Below are 13,495 nucleotides of genomic sequence, written 5' to 3'. Positions count from 1 at the left end.
AAGAAGTATTTGAGCTCACCAAGATCTTTGATCTCAAATTCTTGCTGCAATGATTTTTTGAGATCATCAAAAAATGCATGAGTGCCCCTCTGAACCTATCAAATCAAACCTTAGGTGATTGTTTCAGTCCATACAGAGGTTTTCTGAGTCTGCATACCTTTCCCTTGCCAACATTCTCATAAAAGCCTACTGGAATGTCCATATATACCTCCTCTTGTAAATCACCATTGAGGAAGGCATTTTTGACATCAAGCTGGAACAAAGGCCATGAATAGGTGGCTGCTAGAGATAAAAGGATACGAACTGAACTCATCTTACCTACTGGTGCAAAGTTTTCTAGATAATCAACACCATAGGTCTGAGTATACCCTTTTGCTACCAACCTTGCCTTGTATCTCTCTATCTTTTCATCAGCCCTATACTTCACTGTGAATACCCATCTACATCCGACTGTCTCCTTGTTTGGGGGGAGATCAACTATTTCCCAAGTTTGGTTTTTAACCAAAGCATCCATCTCATCTTGCATGGTTGTCAGGTTTGGAGAGAGCCTCAGTAACATTCCTAGGTATAGACACATAATCTAGAGAAGAAAGAAAAGCACGGTAGAAGGGTTATAAGGCATTGTAGGAAAGATGGTGTGAAATGCATTGGGTTGTACACTTTTCCCCTTACGAAGTGCAATGGGAAGATCAAGGTCAGTGGGATCAACTGCAACAATGGTGTTAGGGACAGGAACATTATCATCAGAAAACATAACAGGCTCAGGCTCAAGAGGAATACCTGGAACTGTATCTACCAAATCTGGAGTTTCAGAAGGACTAACAGAGAGTGTTGTGGGTTGAGGATGTGTGGAGTCAACTATCATCTGCCAGCGCTAATATTTCTGTGAGGCTGCCTGTAGTGGCTCAGGTAATGAAACTGAAGGTGCAGGTGTTGGTTGAACTAATGAAGGCACCAAAGAAATAGGAAGAGGAACAGATTGTGAGTTCTCCTCCCCAAAACTCTCTCCCTGAGGAGAACCACTCAAGAAGAAGGTGAATTCAAAGAAGGTAACATCTATTGTGACAAATCTGCTCCTCGACACTGGGTCATAACAGCATTAACCCTTTTGGTTTTTGATCATACCCAAGAAAAACACATTTCTTGGCCTTAGGATCCAATTTCTTGCAATGAGGGCCAAGAATGTGAACAAAGGAAACATACCCAAAATCCCTCAGAGGTATATGAAGTATCTCCCCATCTGAAAAAGCAGACTAAATGGCACCTTAAAGCCCAAAGTCTATGAAGGAACACGGTTAATCAAATGCACAGTTGTAAGAACTGCATCTCCCCAGAACTACACAAGAACTGAAGCACACACCATAGGACTCCTTGCCACCTCCACAATGTGTCTGTTTTTTCTCTCGACAACTCCATTTTGTTGTGGTGTATATGCACAACTGCTCTGATGAATTACCTCATGTTCTAGGAAACATGTGATCGGGTCCTTCTCAAAGTACTCTCTAGCATTATCTAATCTAAAAACCTTAGTTCTCACTCCAAATTGTGTGAGAACCATCTGGTGGTACTACCGTACCAAGTTAGGAACCTCATCACATGATCTCATCAAATATATCGAAGAATATCGTGTATAATCATCCACAAACAAGAGAGAGTGACGGAATCCTCCCATGGAAGGGATATGATATGGCCCCCATACATCAGTGTGAATAATATTAAAAGCAAAAGTATTTCTTTTATTACTTGGTTTAAAAGATTGTCGACAATGCTTTCCTAACTAACAACTCTCACACTCTAAAGTAGATAACTAAAGAGACTCAAACAACTTTGGGAAAAGACATTTCAAAGAACTAAAAGAAAGATGTCCCAAGCGAGTGTGCCAGAGCATAATCTGGTTCACTGACTCTGACCCACTACTACTATTGTTGCGAACATGATGGCCCTGATGTCTCGGAATCTCATCCAGAAGGTAGACTCCATTCACCTCACGACCACTCCCAATCATTTTCTTTGACTCCAGATCCTACAAAACACAATTACTAGGAAGAAAGGTCATGAAACAATTCAAATTCTTTGTCAAAGAACTAACAAACAATAGATTGGTATGAAGTCTAGGGACATGTAAAACAAAAGATAGAGTTATATCATTAGTCACTCCAACTGTCCCTTTCCCAGCAATGGGAATATGTGAACCATTTGCTGTAGAGACTCTGCCTCTACCAGAACACAACTGATAGGAACTGAAAAGGGCAGGGGCATTAGTCATGTGCTCAAATGCTCCTGAGTCTATAATCCTGGGAGGTCCCTCCTTACCCGATGTTGATGCAAGATTTGCAATTGCATATGAACTACCTGTATGTGCAAAGGAAGTGGTGTAGTTGGCTCCTGCATTCTGCTGTCCATCTGGAAGGCTAGAGCTAGGTGAACCTTTCTTACTCATAATCTGTCCAAACCTCTCCAATTTTGTTCTCACTACAGCTACTGCAATGGATTCCCAATCAGTTTGGGAAAGAGGGGCTGAAGAGTCTCCTATAGTGGCTACATTTTCATTTCCCCTCTTTTCTCTTATCCGAGCAGGCATAAGATTTGGATGAAGCTTCCAAAAAGTGTACCTAGTATGCTTAGGCTTCTTGCAATAATCACACACCAAGTCCTTCTTATCTTCCCATCTAGTCTTACTACTCCCCTTGTCTCCATTCGGCTTAGGTTTTGTTGTACCAACCATAGCCGACTGGTCAATCCCAGGCTGTCTCAGCATTACATTCCTCCTATTCTCCTCTCCAGAGACAAAGGCATAGGCCTGAGAGAGTGTCACACCCTCCCTAGAAAGAATATGCTACCTAGCAATGTCAAATTCAGGGTTCAGCCTTGCCAAGAACTCAAAAACCCTACTCCTCTCTACCAGTCTGTGATAAGTTGTTGCATCATTTACACTTTCCCATACCATAGTTTCTAAGTGATTTATTTCCTGCCATAGGGTTTTCAGCATGGAGAAATACACAACAAGAGGTTTTTCTCCCTGTTTCATACTTATCACCTGATTTCTTAACCGATAAGCTCTGGCTTTATTTTGCTTCTAAGAGTAGGTTTCAGTCAATCCATCCCAAATCTCCTTAGCAGTATTAGCCCATAGGAAATTTTTTGCAATATGAGGTAACATAGAATTACACAACCAGGACATTACCATGTAATTCTCATGCACCCATCAGGAAGAGTCTGTATCAGGTTTCTTCTTCTCCCTAGTAAGATACCCTAATTTTCCACAGGCACCAATAGCCATCTTAGCTGATTGTGCCCACTCCAAATAATTTGTACCATCAAGTTTTACTGTAATAATGATCCCATACCCAAAAATATCACTACTACCCCCAACACCTAGTCCCACAGTACTGGTAGATTTCATCTCGGTATTTCAACTCTCCATCTTACTTCAAACAGTTCAACAATAAGAAAAAAATAGATTGGAGACCTTCAAAAAATAAATTAATATCAAACACACAGAAACCAACCCTTCTGGAAGAAGAAAACCCTAGTTGGAGAGAAATCTATCTCCTCCCCACGCCTCCCAACAGAGAGAAGAGTGAACCAATCACTCCAGGAGGCTCAAAAAATTCCAAAAACCAAACCGCTCTCTTCAGAAAATCAAAATAAAACTAACAAACCACGCCTCCCAAGACTCTTCCTAATTTTGATGTCGAACAGTAGATCACCTTCCTAATGACTAGATCCCACCAAAAAATCCAAGAACTAGGCAATCTATGGCAGATCGATCAGCCCTTTACTACTTCATGCAGTCGCTGTTCTAGGGCTGCATGAGAATGCTTCAAGAAACCCTAGCCGAGGCTCTGATACCAAGTAGAAATCTACTGAAATAAAAAAATATGAAAGAAAAGTTGTTTCTTGAAGAGAGAAGGAAGAGAGAAGGAGAAGAAGAGAATAAAAGAAGTTGAAAGAAAAGAGAGCAATAATCTGGCCGCCCCCTTCACTTATTATTTATACTAAAAATAATAGAGCAGTACAAAGAAAACTATGCCCTTATAGGGCGGCAAGACATAAAACAGAATATATAAGACACAAAAACATAATAAAATTTGGACTCACATAACTACTGTGGTCCCTACCTCCTATTTAACAACTAACATAAAACATCTACTCATAAAAAACATCAAAAAACTGATTAATATTCAACAAAAACTATGGCATAATTGTTGATAGACCTTCTCAAGATACTCCCACATTTCCTTAACAGGCTGAAAACCTTTCATCTGCATTCCAATGTTCATACCAACTGAACTAAGAATCAAGGAAACTATTTTATTATTGTCGATCTGCCACGTTGCAAAGTCCTAGTCTTAGAAGAAGCAAACTTAGCCTCAGAGCCATTGAAATAGCCCCATAGACCTTCCAAAAAAACAGTGAAAGTGAAACTTCCAAATAGCATTGTTTATCCTATTAACCTTCACAGAGAGGATTTCAGATTTTTCGGAAGCCATAGATAATGAACAAAAAAGTTTCTGATCACCAAACATACAAAATGTGACAAATTTCAGAAAAGATCCCCCTTCTGGCATCCAGAATAGGTGTCTAAGCACCTCAAGCAGTAAAAACAGTTTCACACAAATGAAAATCAGTTTTAATACGTTGATAGAGATGATATATCTTATAGGTGATTATGAATCAAGAAGAATCAATCAGAAAACCTAACTAATCATAGACATCAACAGTATGATCTAAATTGTTTTCTTGTTTGATTTTGGAAAATAGAAAATATGTGGATTGATAGAAAAGAACCCAAAAGTTAACCAGAAAATTCAGAGAAAACATTCCAACACTTTAACTAATATTTCTCATTGAACCAAATCAAAAGAATTTACTTTAGATTTGTTGAGCAAGAGCAAGTGAAGAGAGGAGAGGAGAAGAGAGAAGAGAGGTGAGTCGAGTGACTGAAAGCCCTCTAGAACTTAGGGGGCGAAAGAATGATTTTATTATTTATACTAGTACAGTCGAACAATATAAATAGAGGAGAAATTACAACAGTACCCTTATGGTACTAAACCTGAATACATAAACAACTATCAACACTCCCCCTCAAGTTGGAGCATAGATATCAATCATGCCCAACTTGTCACAAAGATCATGATGTCTAGAAAGGTTTAAACCTGTTAGAATTCAGGTCTGCCTTAGAGTTTGGCCTGACTGAGTTCAGTTATGTAGAAGAAGAGAGAATGATAGAGAAAGAGAAAGAGAGAATTCTGGTTCGAACTGAAAGAGTCAGCATGTCCTCTCCCATTCGGCCAATAAGAATTTATGTTAATATTAAAAACATAACTGAAAAGACCTATGTGCCCTTACTTAAGTTAAGAGCACATATTTCAACACAACATTACAGATCAGCAACATCAATCAAGGTATAAAGACAGAAATACCCCTACGCTAACAAAACCCTTTGTAAAGATGTCTACAAGCTGGTTCTCAGAAGTGACATAGGAGGTACACACTTCGCCTGTGATAACTTTCTCTCTGATAAAATGCTTGTCAACTTCGATGTGCTTTGTTCTATCATGTAGCACCGGATTGGCAGCAATGCTTATAGCTGCTTTGTTATCACAAAATAGAGTTATAGGTTTGGTCACTAGGAAACCCAACTCCCCCAACAAATTCTTTATCCACATGCCTTCAGCGACTCCATGGGCCATAGCACAATATTCAGCTTCAGCACTGGATCTAGCCACCACATTTTGCTTTTTACTCCTCCATGTAACAAGGTTCCCTCCTATAAAGGTGCAGTAGCCACTGGTAGACTTTCTGTCTCTTTGGGATCCAGCCCAATCTGCATATGTAAAACTTCAACTTTCAAATGTCCATGCTTTTGAAATAACAAACGAGTACCCGGATACTTCTTTAGATATTGGAGGATTATCTCTGCTGCTTCAAGATGAGAAGACCTAGGAGCATACATGAACTGACTGACCAACAGCATATGCAATGTATGGGTGAGTCATAGAAAAGTATAACAATCTCCCTACAAGCCTCTGAAACTGTTTCACATCCTTGAGAGATTCACCACAGTTGTCACCTAATTTATGGTTGGGGTCAATGGGAGAGTCAACTGGCTTCACCCCCATCTTCCCAGTGTCCTGAAGTAAATCTAGGACATATTTCCTTTGAGAAATGAAGATACCCTTCTTTGATCGGGCGACTTCAATTCCAATGAAGTATCTGGCAGGTCGTAGATCCTTCACTTCAAACTGAGTGGCAAGAAAAAGTTTCAATTTCTGAATTTCATCCTCCCAATCACCAGTAACAATTATGTCATCCACATATACAATTAGAGCAGCAATTTTACCTTCACCTTTTTTCACAAACAGTGTATAATCTGTTTGACATTGCATGTATCCTTTGTGCTGAACTGCTACATGGAATCTGCTGAACCAAGCTCTTGGTAATTGTTTCATCCCGTATAAGGACTTCTTCAACTTGCACACTTTCTGTTCATTGCCTTGGGCTAGAAAACCAGGAGGTTGAATCATGTACACTTCCTCTTCAAGGTCACCATTCAAGAATGCATTCTTGATGTCCAGCTGGTGTAAAACCCAATTCAGATTAGCAGCAAGAGAGAAAAGGACTCTAATGGAATTCATCTTGCCAACGGGGGCAAAAGTTTTTGCATAATCAACTCCATACACTTGAGTAAACCCCTTTGCCACTAAGCGAGCTTTATACCTTTCCACTGTTCCATCAGCCTTATGCTTGACTGTGAACACCCATTTACATCCAACTAGAACATTTCCCTTAGGAAGATCAACAAGTTCTCATGTGCCATTTTTGTGAAGGGCATTAATTTCTTCCCTCATGGCATTTGTCCATTCAGGAACTGAAAGAGCTTCTACCACATTCTTAGGGATAGGAACACTGTCAATAGAGGTAAGGAAAGCACGGAATGAGGGTGAAATGTTCTCATAGGGGACAAAATTGGAAATGGGATGTTTAGTGGTGCACAATCTATCGCCCTTCCTGTGAGCAATAGGACGGTCAAGATCATTAGCAGTAGAGGAATCATTTTCAATAGATTCAAGAACATCATTGGGAGCCAAAATACCTGAGTGAGTATGATCCTCCCCGAGGAGTCTGGTGGCACTGGAGGTACAGCTTCCGAATTCTCTACAGCTCTTGAATTTGGTTGGCCTTTGCGACAACGAGAAAAAACACGAAAAGGTGGAGGATCAGGGAGAGAGGGAAGCTGAACCAGTTTCTCCTCATGCCTACACTCCCCCTGAGAAGAAACAGGATAGAAAGGCTCATCTTCAAAGAAAGAAACATCCATGGAGACATAGAATTTACGAGAAACAGGATCAAAACAACAGTATCCCTTTTGAGTGAAGGAGTAACCAAGAAATATGCAAGGGATAGCACGAGAATCCAATTTCCCACGGGTGGGAGACAGATTTTGGACAAAACACCGGCAACCAAAGACATGAGGAGGAATAGAAAGAAGGGGAGCCTTAGAAAAGAGAAGTTGATGTGGGGCTTTGTACTCTAACCGACGAGAGGGCATACGGTTTATAAGGTAAGTGGAACAAAGAACAGCTTCAATCCAAAACCGTTTGGGAACATTCATATGAAGTAATAAACCCCGAGCCACTTCAAGGAGATGTCGGTTCTTCCGTTCGGCCACACCATTTTGTTGTGGTGTGCGGGCACAAGAACTACGGTGAAGGGAACCATGCGAAGCAAAAAATTCCGTGAGGTCACTATGAAAAAATTCTTTTGCATTGTCTGATTGAAAAATTTGGATTTCAGTTTGAAATTGAGTGAAGACCATCCGCTGGAATTCTTGAATGATTTTTGGTACTTCTTCCCTGGTACGCATTGGATATACCCAAGTATATCTAGAATAATCATCAATGAGGGTAATGAAATACTTGTAGCCACTCTCAGATGGTAAAGTAACAAGGCCCCACACATCAGAATGAACAATGTGAAACGGAGATTCAGATTTACTATTTCTTTGAAGAAAATGAGTTCTACAATGCCTACTCAACTGACACGTTTGACAAGAAAAATCAGAAACAGACATTGACTTAAACAATTCTAGGAATACAACTTTCAAAGACTCAAAAGACAAATGACCAAGACGACAATGCCATAAATAGATTTTTTTCTGACAGGACTGACTCATAGACTAACTCATAGACTCTGTAACATGAAGACCAGCCTTATTCTCCAGCATGTAAAGTCCATCAGCCATACGACCCCTACCAATCGTTCTCCCCAAGGCCAGATCCTGAATCACACAATGAGAAGGGAAAAAAGTCACTGAGCAACTCAAGGAATTAGTAACACTACTAACAGAGAACAAATTAATGGGAAAATTTGGAACATGAAGAACATCAGAAAGGGTAAGGCCAAGAGGAAGAGAGAGAGTTCCTTGACCAGCTATGGAAGAGTATGATCCATCGGCTAGTCTCACATTGTCTCTTCCAGAAAGATGGTGATAGGTTTGAAAGTAAGAGGACGTAACAGTCATATGTTTTGATGCTCCAGAATCAATAATCCATGGAGAGTCAGGGGTGTGAGAAGCAACATGGAAAGCAGTGGCAGGGTTACCTGACGTGGATGCAAATGAGGTTGAGGGAGGAGCATCCATCTGACGAATTGCTCTACCATAGAGCTCTAAATGGTCACAGAAGGAATTCATAATGTCCTCCCTCGGGTCAGTCCAGTGAGATGTGTCTGAGTCACAGTAGAAATGGGGGGCTGATTCTCCTGAGTAGCCATGTTGGCCATGTGATGTTTCTTTGTATTTTGCTGTCCGTACTTCTTATTCACCTCTGAACCTTGCTTCTTAGTCAGATCTTGAGCCCATTTTGGTTTCCCATGAAGATCCCAACAGGTATCTTTGGTGTGTTAGGGTTTCTAGCAATGAGTGCACCACAATTTTTCCTTATCTTCTGTTTTTTTCTGGAGATCTCCTTTACGGGAACTAGATCCCACACCAGTAGATGCACCTCCTTTTGCAACCAACACAACAGCATCCTCACCAGGGCTGTTCATCAAATTTCTCCTGCTTTCTTCAGACTGTATAAGAGCATAGACTTCCTGAACAGATGGGAGATCCTTAGAGCTGAGAATCTGAACCCTGATAGATTCATACATAGGATTCAAACCATGTAAGAATGCAAACACCCTTTGTTGGGAGACAAGCTGTTTGTACTTCTTAGCATCCTCATCACACTTCCAATCCACACTTTGGTAGTGATCCAACTCCTTCCAGATAGATGTTAAGTCAGAGTAATAGACCGATAAACACCTCTCCCCCTGTCTACAAGTAGAAGATACTGCCTGCAGTTGATAAATTTTGGCATAGTGTCGCAATTCTGAATATGTAGACTTTGCTTGTTCCCAGATTTCATTCGCAGTTCCAGCCCACATGAAATTCTTCCTGATTTGAGATGCATGGAAACCAAGAGCCAGAACATAACAATATTGTTCTCCTGATTCCATCTATCATATTCATCACTCCCGGATGATGGTTCTTTTATCCTCCCATTAATAAAGCCTATCTTCCCCCTTGCAGTGATGTATAATTTAATCCCTCTTGACCACTCCAGGTAATTTAAACCATAAAGAGGGACAACAGCCATAGGAAAGGATAGGTCACCCCCACCCATTCCATTCAGCATTAAGGAAACTCCAGATGTGGCTGAATCTTCTTTGCCCATGATATCTAAATAAAAATTGAAACAGCAACCAAAAAAGTACAGCCGTACAAGGCTATTTCAGAGATAGGTCCTTCTAACCACCGGTTTCACTAAGAACAAAAAAAAAAAAAAAGAGCACTGCAGTTGTAGTACAAGAATAGGTCCTCCTGACCTACAGTTTCACTGAGAACAAATAACAAACTGAACACTGTTGTTGCAGTACAAGAACAAATCCTTCTGACCTACAGTTTCACTGAGAACAAACAACAAACTGAACACTGCTGTTGCAGTACTGAAATAGGTCCTTCTGACCTACGGTTTCACTGAAACAAGTATGCACACTACTGTTGCAGTACAAGAACAGGTCTGAATGACCAAATTAGTAGGCCTGATAGCTAACCAGTCAAGGAGATCAATAGGGTAGCCGAACAGTCAATCAATAAGATTAATATTGAGCAGACAATCAATCGGCTAAACAGACCATCAACAGTCCATAATACCAACAAAAAAGGTTTGAATACAGTTACTGTGTTAAGGAATTCAGTCACTTAACAGTAGGGCAGCCGAACAGTTCATCAAACAGTAGGTAGTCAAATAGACAACAGTAGGGTAGCCGAACAGTTCATCAAACAATAGGCAGCCGAATAGACAAGGATGATAGTACCTCTTTTAGTTTCAGATGATAGTCTCCCTTATGGTAAACCAGAACTCCTACGAATCCTCAAACCAAACAGAAGATGAGCAATACTTCTTTTAGTTTCAGATGATAGCCTTTCTGAAGACAGAACACCCTCTACAAACTACAAACAATAGTCTCTCTACAGTCGAGCAAACAGGAGGAGCAATTTCTGAGCTGGAAGACGAAAAGACTCTGTAACTTCTGGGTCGAACTGATTTCATCAGATTAGGAGTTCGATTGGAGACAGCACTGGATGCAACAGTAGTTAGCTTGACATCACTCTTCAAGCCTGGACGACTTGCTCTGATACCATGTTGAGCAAGAGCAAGTGAAGAGAGGAGAGGAGAAGAGAGAAGAGAAGAGAGGTGAGTCGAGTGACTGAAAGCCCTCTAGAACTTAGGGGGCGAAAGAATGATTTTATTATTTATACTAGTACAGTCGAACAATATAAATAGAGGAGAAATTACAACAGTACCCTTATGGTACTAAACCTGAATACATAAACAACTGTCAACAAGATTCTTACTGCCAAAATTGCAAGCCATGTGAAAACATCTGCCTTTGAAGACACTCAAGCAGATCCTAAGGCCTTCTTTGTAGCATGTACAAAACCTGCTCTGATACCATGTAAATCCGTATAGTATTAAGCAGTGCTATTCTAATAGACAATAGGAGAAGAAGCACACAACAATGTGAGAACTTGTGGCAACCAGTTGACAGCCACTAAACAGCCTTATATATTATAATGTAAATTATGTTTAGTCACTAAAGAGTCCCTACTAAAGGGAGATTTACAGAATGGTCACTTTTGAGGGACTAAACGGAAAATTAAATAGAAAAAATGGTACACCCATACACAGTAATATGAAATACTTGCCCTCATCTTCCCTGTACAAATTTATTTAGTTCTTTTCTTTTTCATATGTACACACTTTGTGTGGTTTATGTCTTCTTGTGAATGCCAATATATTACGTCCTTTTTGTCATGACTATCATAAATAATCTTATTATCAAATATGTGTTTTTGTATGAATAATCTCCCATAGTGAGTTCACTTCAATTCGTATACAGCTAGTGTATCTGGACATGGTGCTGATTCAACCTTCAAATTTGAAAGTCCAATTTCTCTCAAGGCAGGAAACAATGAAATTGCTCTTCTAAGCATGACTGTTGGTTTACAAGTAAGCTACCATATTTTGATTTTTCAATTTCCATTTTATATTCTTTATATGCTCTTTTGCATTTATGCAATTCTAACTTCATTTTTGCCCGCAAATGGCTAAACACCGACAGTGTACGATTCATTTTCAACCATTTATAGCATTTCAGTATGCTATTGCATCTTGTTTTCTCAGTACTAATATGTTGATTAAGGCATATCAATTATGTAAACTTGGGGTTACTTCCAATTTATTGGATTTATCAAAAAACTTGCTGATGTCCTCACAAAAGGACTTCCATACTCACGGCACAATGAGTTGTGTGACAATTGGACATGATAGACATATACAGACCAACTTGAGGGGGAGTGTTGTGAAGCTTATTTATTTGTTTTCTACAGTTGCTGTTAGTATGCTGTCAGCCTAGTCAGCCAAGATGCTGTCAGCTAGTTTCTTGTCTTTCTTTTTTATTTGTTTATTATTAGGAAGTGCTGCCAGGGGCATACTTGTAACTTCTGATCTTTTTATATTAAGTGAATATAAATAACAAGCTGGGTGCCGCCAGCTATAGTTTTTGATTCCCAATCGAATCTCTCTCTTCCTTCTCTTTTCCTCTCTCTTCTCTTTTCTCTCGTCTCTCTCTTTGAGGAAAGAACACAAGATGCTTTGAATAAGAATAGTACCTGAGAAATTGTGGATTTGCATGAGGGAAAGGAATTGGTTGGCTGTAAATGGGTGTTCACTATCAAGTATCATTCAAATGGTACTATTGAGAGATGTAAGGCTCGTTTGATTGTTAAAGGATACACTTAGATGTACAGTATTGAGTACCTGGAAACTTTTGCCCCAGTGGCCAAAATGACTTTAGTTTGAGTTTTGATATCTTTAGCTACTATTTTTGATTGGCCACTTCATCAGTTCAATGTAAAAAATGCTTTCTTGAATGGGGACATACATGAAGAGGTCTATCTGTCTTTACCTCCAAGGGTGTATAGGAAGGAGATGCAAGGGAAGGTCTATAAATTGAAGAAGTCCCTTTATGGCCTTAAGCAATTTTCTAGAGCCTGGTTTGACAGATTTCAGGCTGCTCTTGTTACTTTTTGGTACACACAGACTCAGTCGGATCATACCCTGTTTGTTAAGAGGAGAGATTCCTTAGTGACCCTTCTGATTGTCTATGTTGATGATATTGTGGTTACTGGTAATGATACTCAAGAAGTTGTTCATCTCAAAAGCTTTCTTAACACTGAGTTGAAATTAAAGACTTGGGAGAACTCAGATATTTCTTGGGAATTGAAATTGCCAGATCTAAGGATGGTAACTTCATTTCTCAATGGAAGTATGTTCTTGATCTTCTTGCAGAGATTGGCAAACTGGGTGCTCGACCAGCTTCTACTTCTATAGACCTAGATCATAAGCTATCAACTACTAATGGTGAATTGTTGACTGATAGGGGAGTGTTCCAGAGATTAGTTGGGAAGTTATTATATCTTTGTATGACTCGACCAGATATTTCCTATGCACTTAGTGTAATTAGCCAATTCATGCATTCTCCCAGGGATACACATTTAGTAGCTACTAAGAGGATTTTGTGCTATCTAAAAGGGACTCCAAGGAAAGGTATCTTGTTTGCTAAACATGGACACATGAAGCTGGAAGCATACATTGATGCTAACTAGGCTGGATGTATTGATTATAGGAGGTCCACTTTAGGTTAAAGGAACATTGTATCATGGAGTAAGAAGTAGTCCGTAGGGGCTAGATCCTTAGTTGAAGCAGAGTACAGGGCAATGGCACATGGAGTTTCAGAACTTTTGTGGTTGAGATCTCTTTTAGAAGAACTGGGTATAGACTATGAGAAGTCCATGATATATTGTGACAACCAGGCCGCTATCCACATTGCACATAATCCTGTTCAACATGATAGAACTAAGCATATAGAAGTTGACAGGCAT

General features: G+C 39.8%; 1 protein-coding gene across 1 annotated transcript in view; it reads left to right on the top strand.

Annotated features, from left to right (window-relative positions):
• The window catches only part of LOC148873933 (uncharacterized), a 77,920-nt gene that overhangs the window by 55,156 nt on the left and 9,269 nt on the right, over positions 1-13,495 (top strand). Inside the window, exons 31-33 of the mRNA XM_088948308.1 lie at positions 11,452-11,561; positions 12,654-12,741; positions 12,903-13,160. Coding sequence (XP_088804434.1) covers positions 11,452-11,561; positions 12,654-12,741; positions 12,903-13,160 — 456 coding nt within the window. The remainder of the gene's footprint in view (positions 1-11,451; positions 11,562-12,653; positions 12,742-12,902; positions 13,161-13,495) is intronic.

This window comes from Nelumbo lutea, chromosome 1 (genome assembly GCF_056320005.1).
Source record: "Nelumbo lutea isolate HS-2025 chromosome 1, American lotus-T2T, whole genome shotgun sequence".
Classification (NCBI taxonomy): domain Eukaryota; kingdom Viridiplantae; phylum Streptophyta; class Magnoliopsida; order Proteales; family Nelumbonaceae; genus Nelumbo; species Nelumbo lutea.
This window is presented reverse-complemented; position numbering and strand designations above follow the sequence as displayed.